Source organism: Strix aluco, chromosome 4 (genome assembly GCF_031877795.1).
Source record: "Strix aluco isolate bStrAlu1 chromosome 4, bStrAlu1.hap1, whole genome shotgun sequence".
In the NCBI taxonomy this organism is placed as follows: domain Eukaryota; kingdom Metazoa; phylum Chordata; class Aves; order Strigiformes; family Strigidae; genus Strix; species Strix aluco.
In genome coordinates, this window is record NC_133934.1 from 10,746,434 (window position 1) to 10,760,480 (window position 14,047).

At 37.6% G+C, this 14,047-nt stretch overlaps 1 protein-coding gene across 2 annotated transcripts in view; it reads left to right on the forward strand.

Moving 5' to 3' along the window:
* HTT (huntingtin) overlaps positions 1-10,784 on the forward strand; it is an 88,256-nt gene extending 77,472 nt beyond the window's left edge. For both annotated transcript variants that reach the window (XM_074822006.1, XM_074822007.1), the window contains 7 exons: positions 835-1,025; positions 1,585-1,699; positions 1,926-2,139; positions 2,288-2,393; positions 3,754-3,916; positions 4,614-4,774; positions 5,750-10,784. In XM_074822006.1, the coding sequence (XP_074678107.1) occupies positions 835-1,025; positions 1,585-1,699; positions 1,926-2,139; positions 2,288-2,393; positions 3,754-3,916; positions 4,614-4,774; positions 5,750-5,963 (1,164 nt within the window). In that variant the 3' untranslated portion in view covers positions 5,964-10,784. The remainder of the gene's footprint in view (positions 1-834; positions 1,026-1,584; positions 1,700-1,925; positions 2,140-2,287; positions 2,394-3,753; positions 3,917-4,613; positions 4,775-5,749) is intronic.
* Positions 10,785-14,047: the final 3,263 nt, after the last annotated feature.

Here is a 14,047-nt window from a genome sequence, read left to right on the forward strand (position 1 = left end):
AAACTGAACACCGTATTCGAGGTGCGGCCTCACCAGTGCCGAGTACAGGGGTAAGATCACTTCCCTAGTCCTGCTGGCCACACTATTTCTGATACAAGCCACTCTTCCCCAAGCCTGTAGCATTGCATGGGAGTTGTTGTGACCCAAGTGCAGGACCCAGCACTTGGCCTTGTTGAACCTCATACAATTGGCTTTGTCCCATCGCTCCAGCCTGTCCAGATCCCTCTGTAGAGCCTTTCTGCACTCAGGGAGATCAACACTCCACCCAGCTTGGTGTCATCTGCAAATTTACTGAGGGTGCACTCGATCCCCTCGTCTGGATCCATGGGAGTGGTAGAGAAAGATGTGTAGGTCTGAGTGCCAGTGGTCTCAGAGAACAAATAAATGGAACACTGTACTATGAGCTGAGTGGATGGCAGACTGTTCTTTTGGATGCAGACTATAGGCATCTACCAGCCAGTTTCAGTCAGAAATGTCCTTTGTGATTAGCTGGAAGGCCATAAAATTTCAACCATCCAAGTCCTATATGTAGAGGATTCTTAATAGCACATATTATTTACTGAACTAATTCTTATTTTGGTTTTCTTGGCTTTAAATCATGAGAACTTTTTACAGGTAAAACAAAATAGCATCAGTTTGCTAATTAATCTGCAAGTCATCTCTTATCGGATTATATTAATCTTGTGATATTTGATTCAAAGTGGTTTTAAGCTGAGCTCTGGTTTGTGCCGTATTTTCTGCTCTTTGATTTGTTCCAAGTATTTCCAAATGACAGGAGTCACCAGTACTGAACCAGTGCTGACTTCTAATGAATACTCTCATTGGATGTATTAGGATAAAGCTGTGGCTGAACCAGTAAGTCGACTGCTGGAATCAACCCTAAGAAGCACCCATATGCCAAGTCGGATTGGAGCTCTACATGGAATTCTTTATATCCTTGAGTGTGACTTGCTTGATGAGACAGCGAAGCAACTCATTCCAATTATCAGCGAGTATCTGCTCTCCAATTTGAGAGGAGTCGCACAGTAAGACTCTTCCCCCCTTTGTCCCCTCACCCCAAAGTGTTGCATGCTTAGGTGTGAACGAAAGGGCTCTTTATGGTTTGCTGTTGTCAGTACATTTTAGAGCAGGCTGTTGTATCAAGCAGGCTTTGGCATTTTCACTGAAAAGATCAGCCAATTTTAGGTTTGATTTACAGAAGTGAAAGGATATTTGAGGGTGAGAAAACTGATAGCTCAGACTTTTGTCTCTCTGGTAAATTGTGTTCCCTAAACCTTGTTTTTCTGTCAAAAGGTATACTTCTTGAAATTAGACTTGCAGGATCAGTAGTGAAGCTTATTTCTCCTAAACAAGTCAGGCAATGATAGCTCGTAATTATATTGCTGAAAAATTTCTTGTGTTGCACTGGATTTCTGTGGTAACTAGTGCTGTCCTATGGCATCTCGGTGATACTTTGAGTTTAAAAATTGCATAAATTTAATCTGAAAAAATACTTAGTGTTTCTAAGGATTGTTTATATTGTCTGTATTTGTGACCTAGACAGCTTTGATGTAAATGACCACTAGTGTTTTTGTTTATTTACAGTTGTGTGAATATCCATAACCAACAGCACATCTTGGTAATGTGTGCAGCTGCTTTCTATTTGATTGAGAATTACCCACTTGATGTAGGGCCTGAATTCTCTGCAGGAATTATACAGGTATGTTGTGATGCCTTCAGTCACAGGTGGTCATGTAACCTGGGATCACCGCATATCAAGTGAAGTGTTAAAGATAGCTTATTGTGGTGTAGGTATGCTTTTGGGTTTAATTTCATCAGGTTTTCTTAATACCTGATGCAGGTCCATACTAGCTGCAATGGTATGGTGCTAGAAGATGACCTTAAATACACCTCAAAAAAAGGTAGTTGGCTCTTTTCTTTTTCAGATGTGTGGAGTCATGGTGTCTGGAAGTGATGAATCAACACCATCCATTATTTATCATTGTGTCCTGAGAGGATTAGAACGACTCCTTCTTTCAGAGCAACTTTCTAGGCTGGATAGTGAATCATTGGTTAAACTGAGTGTTGACAGAGTGAATGTGCAGAGCCCCCACAGAGCAATGGCAGCACTTGGATTAATGCTGACTTGCATGTACACAGGTATTTACTTTTTTTTATACCTTTGATGTATTGAGAGACTAGCTTACTAACAGTGCTAACTTTCTTCATTATTTTTGTTACCAAGGATAAAAAGGTCTTATTTTAGCATTCACGGTAAACTTGTAACAAATTTTTTTGGTTTATTTAGGAAAGGAAAAAATCAGCCCCAGTCGTACCACAGATGCAAATCCTGCTGCTCCCGACAGTGAATCTGTGATTGTAGCTATGGAAAGAGTATCTGTCCTTTTTGACAGGTAAGAGGATAAAACATGTATAATAGGGCACTGAGAAGGAAATTATTCTGTTTGGCACCGTGTGGTCACTTCTTTTATTTGACAGTTCTAATACTTAATTAATGATGTTTCTCTGCTTACCGTTGCTTAAAGTTGATATTTCTAGTATATACAGTAACACTGATGGAATTGCTGAAGGCAGCACAAATGTACAGGAATGTAAATGGAAAACAGACATGTCCTAACTGATACTGTGTGTTGCACAAACCGTAATACTTTCTAAATGTATATCCAGCTCCCTTCAGGTCAAACTCTTAAGTGCTTTTCAGGATGTCTTCTGCATAATCAAGGATATAAATCCAATTTACGGGAAGTAATCTTTCAAACCACCCTAAGAGTTTAAAACCTTTTTCCTCTTCCCCCACCCAAGCGTTGCTCTTTCCAAGGCTGTTAAGTAATTGCAGAGAAAGGGTACAGTAAAACTTCTGTATTCGCATGGAACTCATTTAATGGAAACATTTCAAAACCCCTGTTTTGATCTGACAATCTCAAGCTGTCTTAAGTGAGCATAGCATGTTAGATTTTGCATAGTAGTTTGTGGGATAATGGTTTACATTTTTTAAAGTGTTCAGTGGTTTTTCTGTAAAACTGGATGAGGGTTTCACTTCTGTACTCAGTGAGAACAGAACTAGAGCAGTGTTTGAGTGCTTTTGAAAATATCACCTCTAAGAGTTAGCAAAACAAACGTGAATACTGCAAGCAGAAAATAACTCTTGCAGGGAATAATCATACGATGGTAACTTGATCTTGACACATCAACAGATGCAGACATTATTAGGAAGATTTTCCAATCAGTGTTATTTAAGTAAGACTGTCTTTAAGTTGAAGTATCTTTTCCCCTCCTTACAGTGCAGTGCAGCTTGCTTTTCCTGTTCAATGTATTGGTCATACTGGTCTTGAATAAAAAACACAAGTATGTTATGAGTGGAAATGAGTGTTCTGCTTATAAATGGTCTTTGCTCTGGTAACTAGGAGTTATCTGCCTGTCCTTGTTTATTGTTTATTTTTTTCAGTATTCCTATTATTAAATCTTGTCTTTGCAATTCCAGAGCTTCAAAAAATGTTGACTATTTTGTAAAAAAAGGGCAGCAGGGGTAGGACGTGTCATCTGTAACAACTTCTAATAGTTTTGATAGTAGACCTCTTTGGGTAGACTGTTAGAGTAAGATTACATGAAGATTTGGATTTCTCAGTGTTGAAGACTTCTTTGCCTATCTAGAGATGAAAGTAAAATGTTCTTTCTGTTGCCAATTAAACTGGAAAAGAATGAGATATTTACTGGAATTCAATCATAAAATATATTCTTTTTTCTTATTTTCAGGATCAGAAAGGGATTTCCTTTTGAAGCTAGAGTAGTGGCTCGGATCCTTCCACAATTCCTCGATGATTTTTTCCCCCCACAAGATGTAATGAATAAAGTTATTGGAGAATTTTTATCCAATCAGCAGCCTTACCCGCAATTCATGGCAACAGTAGTTTATAAGGTAGTGTTTATATTTTTTTTCTTAAATGTTTCAGAAGATTTCTAAATAATTGACAGCTCAATCGGAGGGGCAAATATCAATTTTGTTAGATCTAAGAAACCAGTTACAGTGATTGCGCTGTATTACTGTGAGTTTTGTCTTCTGGGTGACATGGAGGGCTAGAATCACCATGTCACCCGGAAGACAAAACTCACAGCGGTACAGTTCAATTGCTGATAATGGGAAAATAAATAGAAAATTAAGAGTTGTGATCCTGGTGCTCAGACTCTTTGGATCTCAAGGAGCCAGCGTGGGTCATCTGGCCTTGTGAACTCTATAGTCAAGCCCCTGTGGACTCAGTTGGGCTTCTGGGTATTTTGCTATTCAGCACCTACTTACTGGACTCGTGCATCACTTGAGAGTGCATATGCACGCCACATTTGATATATAAAAATAGAGACATCAGACAAGTCTTGTATTTCTCTAAACTTACTCCAGTTTGGCACAGATGTTGAGTCCAGTTGGATCCCGGCTGACTTTGCAGAATCTCTTTGTCTAGGCGTTGTGTTCATTAATTCTTTAGACCCAGAGTTGTCTCCAGGAATCTGGTTTGTGAACTTCGGGGCTTTGTTGCCGGAGAGAACCTTTACAAGGGAAACTAAATTCTTTCCCGTGTTCATCTACCATGTCTTTATTCCTGTGTAAAATATTTTTGCAGGTATTCCAGACACTACATAGCACTGGACAGTCTTCAATGGTCCGTGACTGGGTGATGCTGTCTCTCTCTAATTTCACACAAAGAACACCTGTGGCAATGGCAATGTGGAGTCTTTCCTGTTTTTTTGTCAGTGCTTCCACCAGTCAATGGATTTCAGCAATGTATCCTAAAAAAACTGAATGTGTGCCATTTCTGGGTAAATATAGTGTTTCTGTAAAGCACGTTGATAGTCTTGAAAGACAAGAGTACAAGTTTAATACAAAAAAAAAAAAAAGGCAGATTTACTGCAGTTAGTGGTATATATCATTTTGTGCTATTGGTGCCTCAGGTTTGAGTAGAAAAAAGAGAACTTCTGAACAGGTTATAAGAACAAAGTTATCTAGGACTACTCTTTTAAGATCTGTTGCTTGTGACTATGCAAGATGATTGGGAAGGTCCTTACTTTGAGGGACTTTTTAAAAGCTTCGTCGGATAGCTTTGCAGTGACCTTTAGAAGCTTTGTTCTATATTCCTTCTGCAAGATAAAATATATTTTAAAAAAAGAAAAACAAACACCAAAAATCTCAAATTAAAGAAAATTATTCTGTACATAAAAACTGTATTTTGCAAGTGTGCCCCTGGAGGTGTCCTGCAGTAGTAGTGAGCTGTGGCAATGGAATGACGTCAGCCAAATCAGTTGGAACAGTCAAAAGACATAGGTGGTATCAGTGCTGGGTTTGTTTAAAAACAAACAAAACCCCAGACAAACCAACAGAAAAATAACTGTTGCATTTCATGACCAGGCAAAAAGGTGGCCATATGTCATGTTTGAAACTTCCTAATGACTCTTAATCTCAGCAGTGCTCTTTGGCTGTTAGCAGTTGTGACTGTGGTGTTGATTTCACTGTTTGCTCCAGTGGATAAAGAAAACTACTGCTAGATTAAAAATAGTTTCTGGGGATAAGAAACTGCATGAAGTTAATGAAGAAAGAGGATTTCTGTAGTAGCAGTTGAATTGCAACATAACAGTATTTTGCACTTTTAACGTTGGTGGTGAACTCAAAAATACACCATTTTATTGGAGAATGGTGTTTAAACTGCTATACCAAAAGATAAGTAGTTTCTATCATGTTATGACCTTAACTTTTATATTTCAGTCTTCCACATATTATCAGCAGAATGGGAAAATCAGAGCAAGTGGATGTTAACATCTTCTGTTTGGTGGCCATAGACTTCTACCGACATCAGATAGATGAAGAATTAGATCGGAGGGCCTTTCAGTCGGTGTTTGAGGTGGTAGCATCTCCAGGAACCCCATATCATCGCTTACTAACTTGTTTGCAAAATGTCCACAAGGTCACAGCATGTTGAACATCTTGATGTGTAATGGAACTGCATGACTAGTGTTGGAATCTGGTATGAATTATGGGGAACGCAAGATCAAGAAAGTATCTGGGGTTGCATTTATGGTAAATACGGATCTGTCAGTTTTACTTCCAGAATGCATGGACAAGTGCTCTGCAGCACTGGAAATCATCTGAAAAGTCTAGTGTAGTTCTTCTTGTTGACACCAGGCACCTGTAACTGGAAAGAAATATGTCAGTGTTTTTCAAGTGGTGTTTGGAACTAACCTGAGACACGCTAACTGTAAAATATAAGCAAGTACTCCATGCAAGGTGACTGGTATTACTCTTCTTCCTAATGTTCAGCTGAAGCCACTGTGGTGCAGCCGGTAAGAAACTGACAGAAAGACTGTTATTGCAAGCTGCAGTCACTAGAAAACTTCATAGTTTTATGTACCTGTATATACTGTTGTGTAGTACAGAATAGAAATTGTTTCCTAATGTCTCTCCCAAACAAGGAAAAGAGAAAATGGCTTTCATGATTTACACTTCCAGCATGTAATTCTTCTCTCTGGACTTTCTGATATTCTGTGGTGTATGTGTTGGTGATATCGGAGACATAGTGCACATACGTAACCACACATTTTTCTTTTTTCTTCTCAGGATTTAAAATTTGAGTACAGTTATATCAGTAAAAGAAATTTTAACTTAAATATTTCTATATCATGTACAGTATGTAAAATTGTAAGATGTGTGGTGCATGAGCTGTGCTGTAATTTGAGATGAACAGAAGCCACGCTACTGAATGTCTTGACATCTGTATTGTCCTCATTTTTTTTTTTCCTTGTGCTTGAATTCATGTTCCTTTTGGAAATCCATCTTAATGTACAGATTACATCTTGTTTTGCATCTCACTTTTTCTTAAAGTGCTTTAAAATTGGAATATGTTGATTAATTTGTCTTGAGAGACTGTACTAAGGAGGCATTCTTGTGATCCACTTTACTGTAGCTTCTTTTGAATTCCTTTATTTTGAGACATAATGGTAAGAGAGGACTAGTTACTCTGGATCAGCATTTTGTATACTTAAGAAACTTCTCTTATTTGCTGCAGAGCATTTTAAGGGACAAAATGGTGCAAGCTCCCCAGTAGTCAATAACCATTTGACCTTTCCTAACTGAGACCATGGAGTCATCTGGATTCAAACCATTTTCAAGTAAACAAATCTATGCTAGCAGTTAAGAATCAGAAGGCTGCAGTGGTCTACTTTGGGACTGGCTAAGGTGTTAGATTACACAACCTCTTTTATTACCTGTTGTATACATAATGCTTTAGACACAAGCACATTACAAATATCCATGAATTTCAGGACACTACACAGGGCCAGATTTAGCTTTTACTCACCACCCAGGGAACCCCTCTGATTCGTAAGCATACATGGGGAAATCTAGCGCAGCATTTGTCTTTAGTTGTAGTTGTTATAATTCGTTAATTATAGAGGAATGATACCTTGGTTCTCAGTCACATCCTGTATTTAACCTCTCTTCATTTTCTTATCACACCTTTTGGTGACACTTGGAAAAATGAGATAGTGTTGTCAGGAGGAGCGTGTACTGTATGTATTTCTGTATATAATGTATATGTTGAAATTATACACATGTGACAACATTTAATGTATACAGATGTGTATATTTGTATTTATTAAACCCATGTATTTAAACTAATTCCAATCTAGACCAAAAATTGTTGCTTCTGCCCATAAATTGATTACAGAGGAATTGTCCACTGGTGTCACTTCCTTGTAGAAACTGATAGAGGAAACTGATAGTATGGGCAGTAGAAACAACTGTAGATGTTGCTGTATTTAGCTCTCTACAGATCTTACTATCTAGAGCAATTATTTCTGCCTTTAGTTGGGTTACTCTTCTTTCTTGGGCCACAGCACTGTGGTAATTTTTAGAAGAAACTGAACAGGAGTTCAGAAAAAGGTTTAATAAAATAGATACTGTTTGAAAGTTTTTGAGTTATATTCAAATTATCTTAATTCTGATAAGAGACGAATTCAAGGCAGTGAGATATAATGCCCTGCGTTTTCATTAAGGGTAGTATAGATCACTCTTCCCTTTTGTAATCACCAATAATCGTTTTGTACTGTAAACCCACACACCAGTCAGTTTTTGTATGGTATATAGTTTAAGTGAAGATATTTTTGTAAGCTATTTTCCAAAATTAAAACAGATTTTAATATATTTTTTAAGCATCAGGTTAATCATATTCTCACCATATAACAGTATATGTTGTGTTACAAACTGTTAAATTCTTCATCATTTTAAGCTCCTCATGATTAACACAGAATAGCTGGTTACTTTACCTTGGGGTAACAGGAGCCAGACCCTTCAAGAAACTTTCCAAACCAATTTGGGACTTACCACAGAATCTTTCCAACCGGTGACGGAATACATTGAGTTAAGCAGTCAGCACGGCTGGGTGAAAAACATCAGGTGTGACAGACCCCCTTTCCTCAAATGCCTGTTGCTGGCCTTCAAGCAAGTATTTGCATTACCCGTTTCAAGTCGAGCTTTAGAGCCGATGCAGTCAGTTCTAACTTCACACAGATTCACTGGTAGTAATAACTCCATCTGTTTTAACCTCTCTTGGAGATTTCTCATAGTATACCTCCTGAAACCTGTCCTAAGTGTCTAAAGAAGGGCACCTCCTCTTAGGAAATTCTCAGTGACCTGAAGGGAACGTAACTTAAGGGTCTTCCTAGTGTGGAAACATACACCAGTAGTGCTTCAAATCTAACATTTCACCTGCAGCACACTTTCCTGTCTACTTCCTAGACGTGCTTTCCCCACCCTCACTTCTTTTGGAGTGAAATCATATTTAAAATCAGTCCTGCCTGCTTCTAGTGACAAGAGCCAAGAGGTATGCGATGGGGACAGTAGTAGCAAAACAATGGCCATGAAGAAATACCAATGTTGGATTTAAAGCAAAAAAATAAATCACTTGTCCGTTGAGATTGTCTTAAGGCAAATTTTTATTTCACAGAATGTTTTTAATGTGCTAATTCTGAAAATCAGGCTGTTCAGTCTTTCACTGAGAACAGGGTAGAAATGTGTTTGGGCTTAAGACTTACATTTGGTGTCCTGGCTAACCAAAGCAAACAGTTTCTTTAATGTGCTTTGCAGTGGAACTGGCTTCTTTACAACCTTGCAAGATTAGAGGTATGGCATGATTGGGAGCATACTTAAGACAGATTAATGTTTAAAACTTCATTTACAATTCAGTTGTCAAAGAACCTGCTTTACTAAATCTGTAATGTGGCCGTCCTTTAAGAACACTGTATGCTAGCCAACTTTTTATAAACAGTTTTTGGGCCAGCTACCCACTGGCCTATTAAAGTTTGATTACATTTCATTTCAGCATGCCCCCTCCCTTGCACTGAGTGCAAGAGTGAGGAGTTAGAAATTACAACCCATTGTAATCTAGTTCATATTTGCAGATTTCAAAGTATTTTCTTTACTATTTATGCTCTTTGCCAGTTGAAATTGAATGTGAGTTCATTTAAATCTTCTCTAAAGTGTATATTCAGATGTCATTTCTTGCCTAAAGCATCTGTAGATGATTGTGTATTACTTTTGCTTTGGTAGGAATGCCTTCTCAGCACCAAGACATTGCTTGTTTCTTAACCACCAGCAGCATTCCTAAAGCACTGAGTAATGGATGAACAGATTTAGATCAAACGAAGTGGGTAACAAGTGGAACCTTTTGGGTTAAAAGTAATTTGTTGATATTTAGTAGATATGCCTTAAGAGCATTCTGTCTCGCTATTCTCCTTTGTAAATGGCTGTTAACTTTATATAGCAGATAAGGAGGTTGTGTGAAAAACACTGCAAGGACAGTTCTCCAAGAGCAGCAGACCTGCTTTGTCTTAAGATTTTTGTGGAGCTGTCATGGCTAAGCATTTATGCTTCCTAAATAAAAGAAATTTTAGGGTATAATGAGCAATAAATATAGCAATAAGCAGTTAAAATAAATTTGGTCATTCAGGATCTTACCTGGTGATTGAAAGGGATGGGGTGGGAGAAAAAGGGGAACTGATTCAAGTACATTCGTTGCATAAAGCAGACTTTTTCCATGAACAATCCCAACTAAACTTTCTACTAAAGGTAGAAATCAACTAAGTGACAATGGTAGGTGCTTTGCTCTTGTGCTTTTAAAACAGTTTTGGTTATAAGAATACAATTGATGGAAGTTATAAAAGAGCAAAGTACTTTGGTAGTTTTTGGTAATTTAAGTATTTTAAAGTGAAAGCAAGCTGCTGTAAGAACTAGAGTAAGCAATGTAGCAAAATTTTGGGAAAGTCCAATATGCTAATTTTACTTAATACTGAGATTTCAGGTGAACTCTTTGTGCATGCTACCTTAAAGTATCCATTGAAAATCTTGAGAATCCCACAGTCATACCCAGGAGAGCTTCTATCGTAAGTCAAGTTTAAGCTGTATTCAAGTTAACTGGGTATAAATGCTGCAGAGCATTTGTGAAGCATGCGCTGCTTTTTGTCATGTGCATTTTGTGTGAGCTTCTCATTCCCATCAGTGTGTGTATACATACCATCAAGTTGGATCAACCTGAGGAAGGATAAGGTAACACACCCTGTGGTGTTGTCTTGTACAGTATGAGGGCAATGATGAGCAAAAGCTTGGAGCCCCAACCCCAAAAGCAATTGTACTCAAAGGAAAAGGAGAGCATATAATTTTAGATGTATGTTTAAGTTTAAAAAAAAAAATGCTGAAAATACTGCACATTGAAACTAAAAGAGAAAATAAAATATAACTATTACTGTGATTTTTTTCTCTGTTTTTTAAAAAAAAAGGTCTTGATGCATTTTTACTATAGTTTTTTTCTCAGTATCTCTTCTTTACAGCAACTATCAAATATGGAGTGTTTTAAAAATATGCGAGAATACTTGAACTCTCTGCAAATATAGGTACAGTTCACAATCACAGTGCTGTTTGCAATTAACAAAGAAGTATCACAGTTGAGCTTTTAATTGTATCTAATAGTCATGCTCGCCAAAATGTCTCTGGGATTCTAGATGAGATCAGAAAACAAAAAAATTTAAGTGTACAGCTGTATTTGTGAATGAGGGTGTATTTATCTGCAGCAGTCCTGGGGGGGGGATAATGTTACACAGGAGAAGAAATGGTTTAACTTGCCTAAGCTTAGTTTCCCAGCTGTTAGGCTTGCATCTTAAAAGAAATTTCTGGGTGGTCCTGCTGCTGAACACTGGAGGATGTCTTGCAGTACTTGACTGCTCAGAGACATCTTGTTTTGATTAACTTTGCAGCACTTGGCTGTTCTCTGGAAATTCTGGAGTAAGCTTTAAAGTATTAGCTTAACGCAGAAAGCACGTGCTGGTTTCATTCTCAGTCAAAATAATTTTTTTACGTTTTGTTTATCCTCGCCAGTGTTAGTAGCAAATGATCAGCCACTCTTGTCACCTTTTAGTTTAGCCGTGGAGCCAAGGAACAGAACTGCACTGTGGTAAGTTTCTTTGTCTTCAGAGTTGAAGACTTCTATGAATAATAAAGTCTTCATCTTTTTGTCACTCAGAATACCCATCTGATTTTTGGAAAGATTATCCCTAAAGATGAATTGCCAGCCACGGGGAGATGAAACATTGCATTTAGAAGACTTTAAACTTTCTAAAAAAAAAGATGAAAACTTTTTTGACTTTTTAACTTTTCTACTTTCCCCACTGCCTCTCCTGTCCCATATAGGTATTGTTTTGTTTGTTCTTTCTAGTTAGGGCAGCTGTAAGAGTATTATAGCGATCATTTTGGAATTGGCTTCGTTCCACCCCAGTTACAAGACAAAAAGCTTTGATTGCTTGTAGAATTACACCGTAATTATACCATAAGTTTTGCATAACTGTTTGAAGAGATGAAAAGATTTGTAACTTGCAGGTTTGTTAAAAAGTTGGAAGTAGGAACATGAAAAAGTTTATACAGTATATAGAATGATATCTTCTGAGCCAAACCTCCTGCTCTTCTATTGCAGCCATAATTCTGCCTTAATTTTGTTTCTGTTCTTTCCCATGGCTATACATCCAAGTATGGCAGAGTAATCCTCACCCCAGGTGCTGTTTTCATATCCTTCAAACTGCAAATGTCGTGGGTAGATTTTGATCAAGTGCAACCTGATTGTTTTACCTCATTATTTACATTTTGGAGTACTTTCAGCTAGGCTGCAGTGTTTGGGCTCCAAGCAAAATGTGTCCCTGAGGGTTGGGTTTGACCATGCCCCAGATGTCTGCAGAGTTGTGAGCCAGGTTAAGTCAGACCATTTAAACAGTATGTTTTTGCTAATCGAGCTCATCTTGAATTACGTGCACTGTAAAACTTCAAGTCAGTGTTCCCCAAACTTGAAATAATGTCCCCAAATGAGAATCTTAAATATGTATCTTCTACCCCTTTCCCACCTTGAGGAAGAAACACTAAGTGTGTTTTCATCTCTATCTTGCTGTTAAATGGCTCTAGGATTGAAGTTATCTGTCTTGTCATCCAATTGGAAATGCAAGTGTAAAGCTTCCTAACTTCACTTTTCTTGATATGTCTTGTTAATGTTGACATTTCAAATACCACCTTTGGCATTTGATTTAACATCTATGAAAATAATACAGCTCATCTTTTAATTTTTGTTTCAGGCAAGTTTGGGCAGATATTACTTCAATTATACTTTGTTCGTACTCATTTTTCTTTGCCTTCATAACTGCTTCAAACTAACGCTTTTAAACGAACACTGGATACTGGAGAGCTGGGAGGTATTTTTAAGTGCTTTCGAGGCATCTGATCCTTGCATCTCTCAGCAATGTGGTTTAAGCTCATTCCTTCTCCTCCTGCCTTCACTCTGCTCTGATCCCTAGAATAAATATTTTACCTGCCTAATGCTTTAAAATAAAAGTTGCATGTCATCAATAGATTGGTACGTGGCTAATTAACAGAAGATGAGACTGAGGGATCCAAAGTACCTGGAGTTTATGAATGAATTGTGGGCCCTGAAGAAGTGAATGTTAAGGGGACTGAATAAATCTGCACTTTTTAATACTTAAACAATCTTCTGAACAATCGTTTTAGGTTATCTTCATCAGTACCAAAATCAACTGCTTTCACAAATGACATTTCTATCTGTACTTTTGCTTCTTTACTGCTTTTGTGGTTCTACCTATGCTCACTTAAGCAACATATTTATATACTGCAGAGTTACTTAAATGTGAGCTTTTGGATAATACCTGTTTCCATTGCAGTGTGATCTGATAATATTAAAAAATGTGAGAAACATGATCTGGCAGCTGGGAAACCTGCAGGCAGCATTAACAGTAAAAGTGAAAGAAACCTGCTGCTTCAGAAAACATTATCTGGGACCAAGTTACATTATCAAAGGTAAAACAGAGGCTTATATTATGCTGACAGGTTGATTTTCCAATTCTACCACTGGCCTACTGTGGGGTTTAAGAGTATCCCTACATGGGAAATATACAGCAAACTTGGTCTGATTTGAGTTGTCTTAGATGACTGGATTAAGCAAATCTATGTTTCTTAGATCCATAAAAATCCAAACTGCGTATTATACCTTTGAAATGAATGATGAATCTAGTGATGATGATGGAGTGTTGTAAGAAGTCATGTTGAGTTTTACTGTGTTGCACTTGAAAAGATTGCTAGACCATATGTACTGGTGAAAGTATGAGGAACTCAGTTGCAGTGAGATTTATAGTGCTTAAAGTTCCTTTGCGTTTTTGCTGATGGGTTAAATATCATGAAAGTGGTTATTAATTATTAACTTCTTAGTGAGGTCTGATTCTGTATATACTGCTTTTGTTCTTGCTTTGACTGCATTAACTCTAGCTGAAACATAAATGCCAATCCCAAATTAATGATGATTAAACTGCATTGTTCTCTGTAGCTTGATTACATGAAAAAAAATCTCAGAACAGGAGAGGAGATTTGATAATTATTTCACATGTGCTCAGTCATGCTTTACTGGCTATAAAATCTCATGTAGACAGAATAACTTTGGAAGCCAAGTGCCATAAACAAGAATTTACC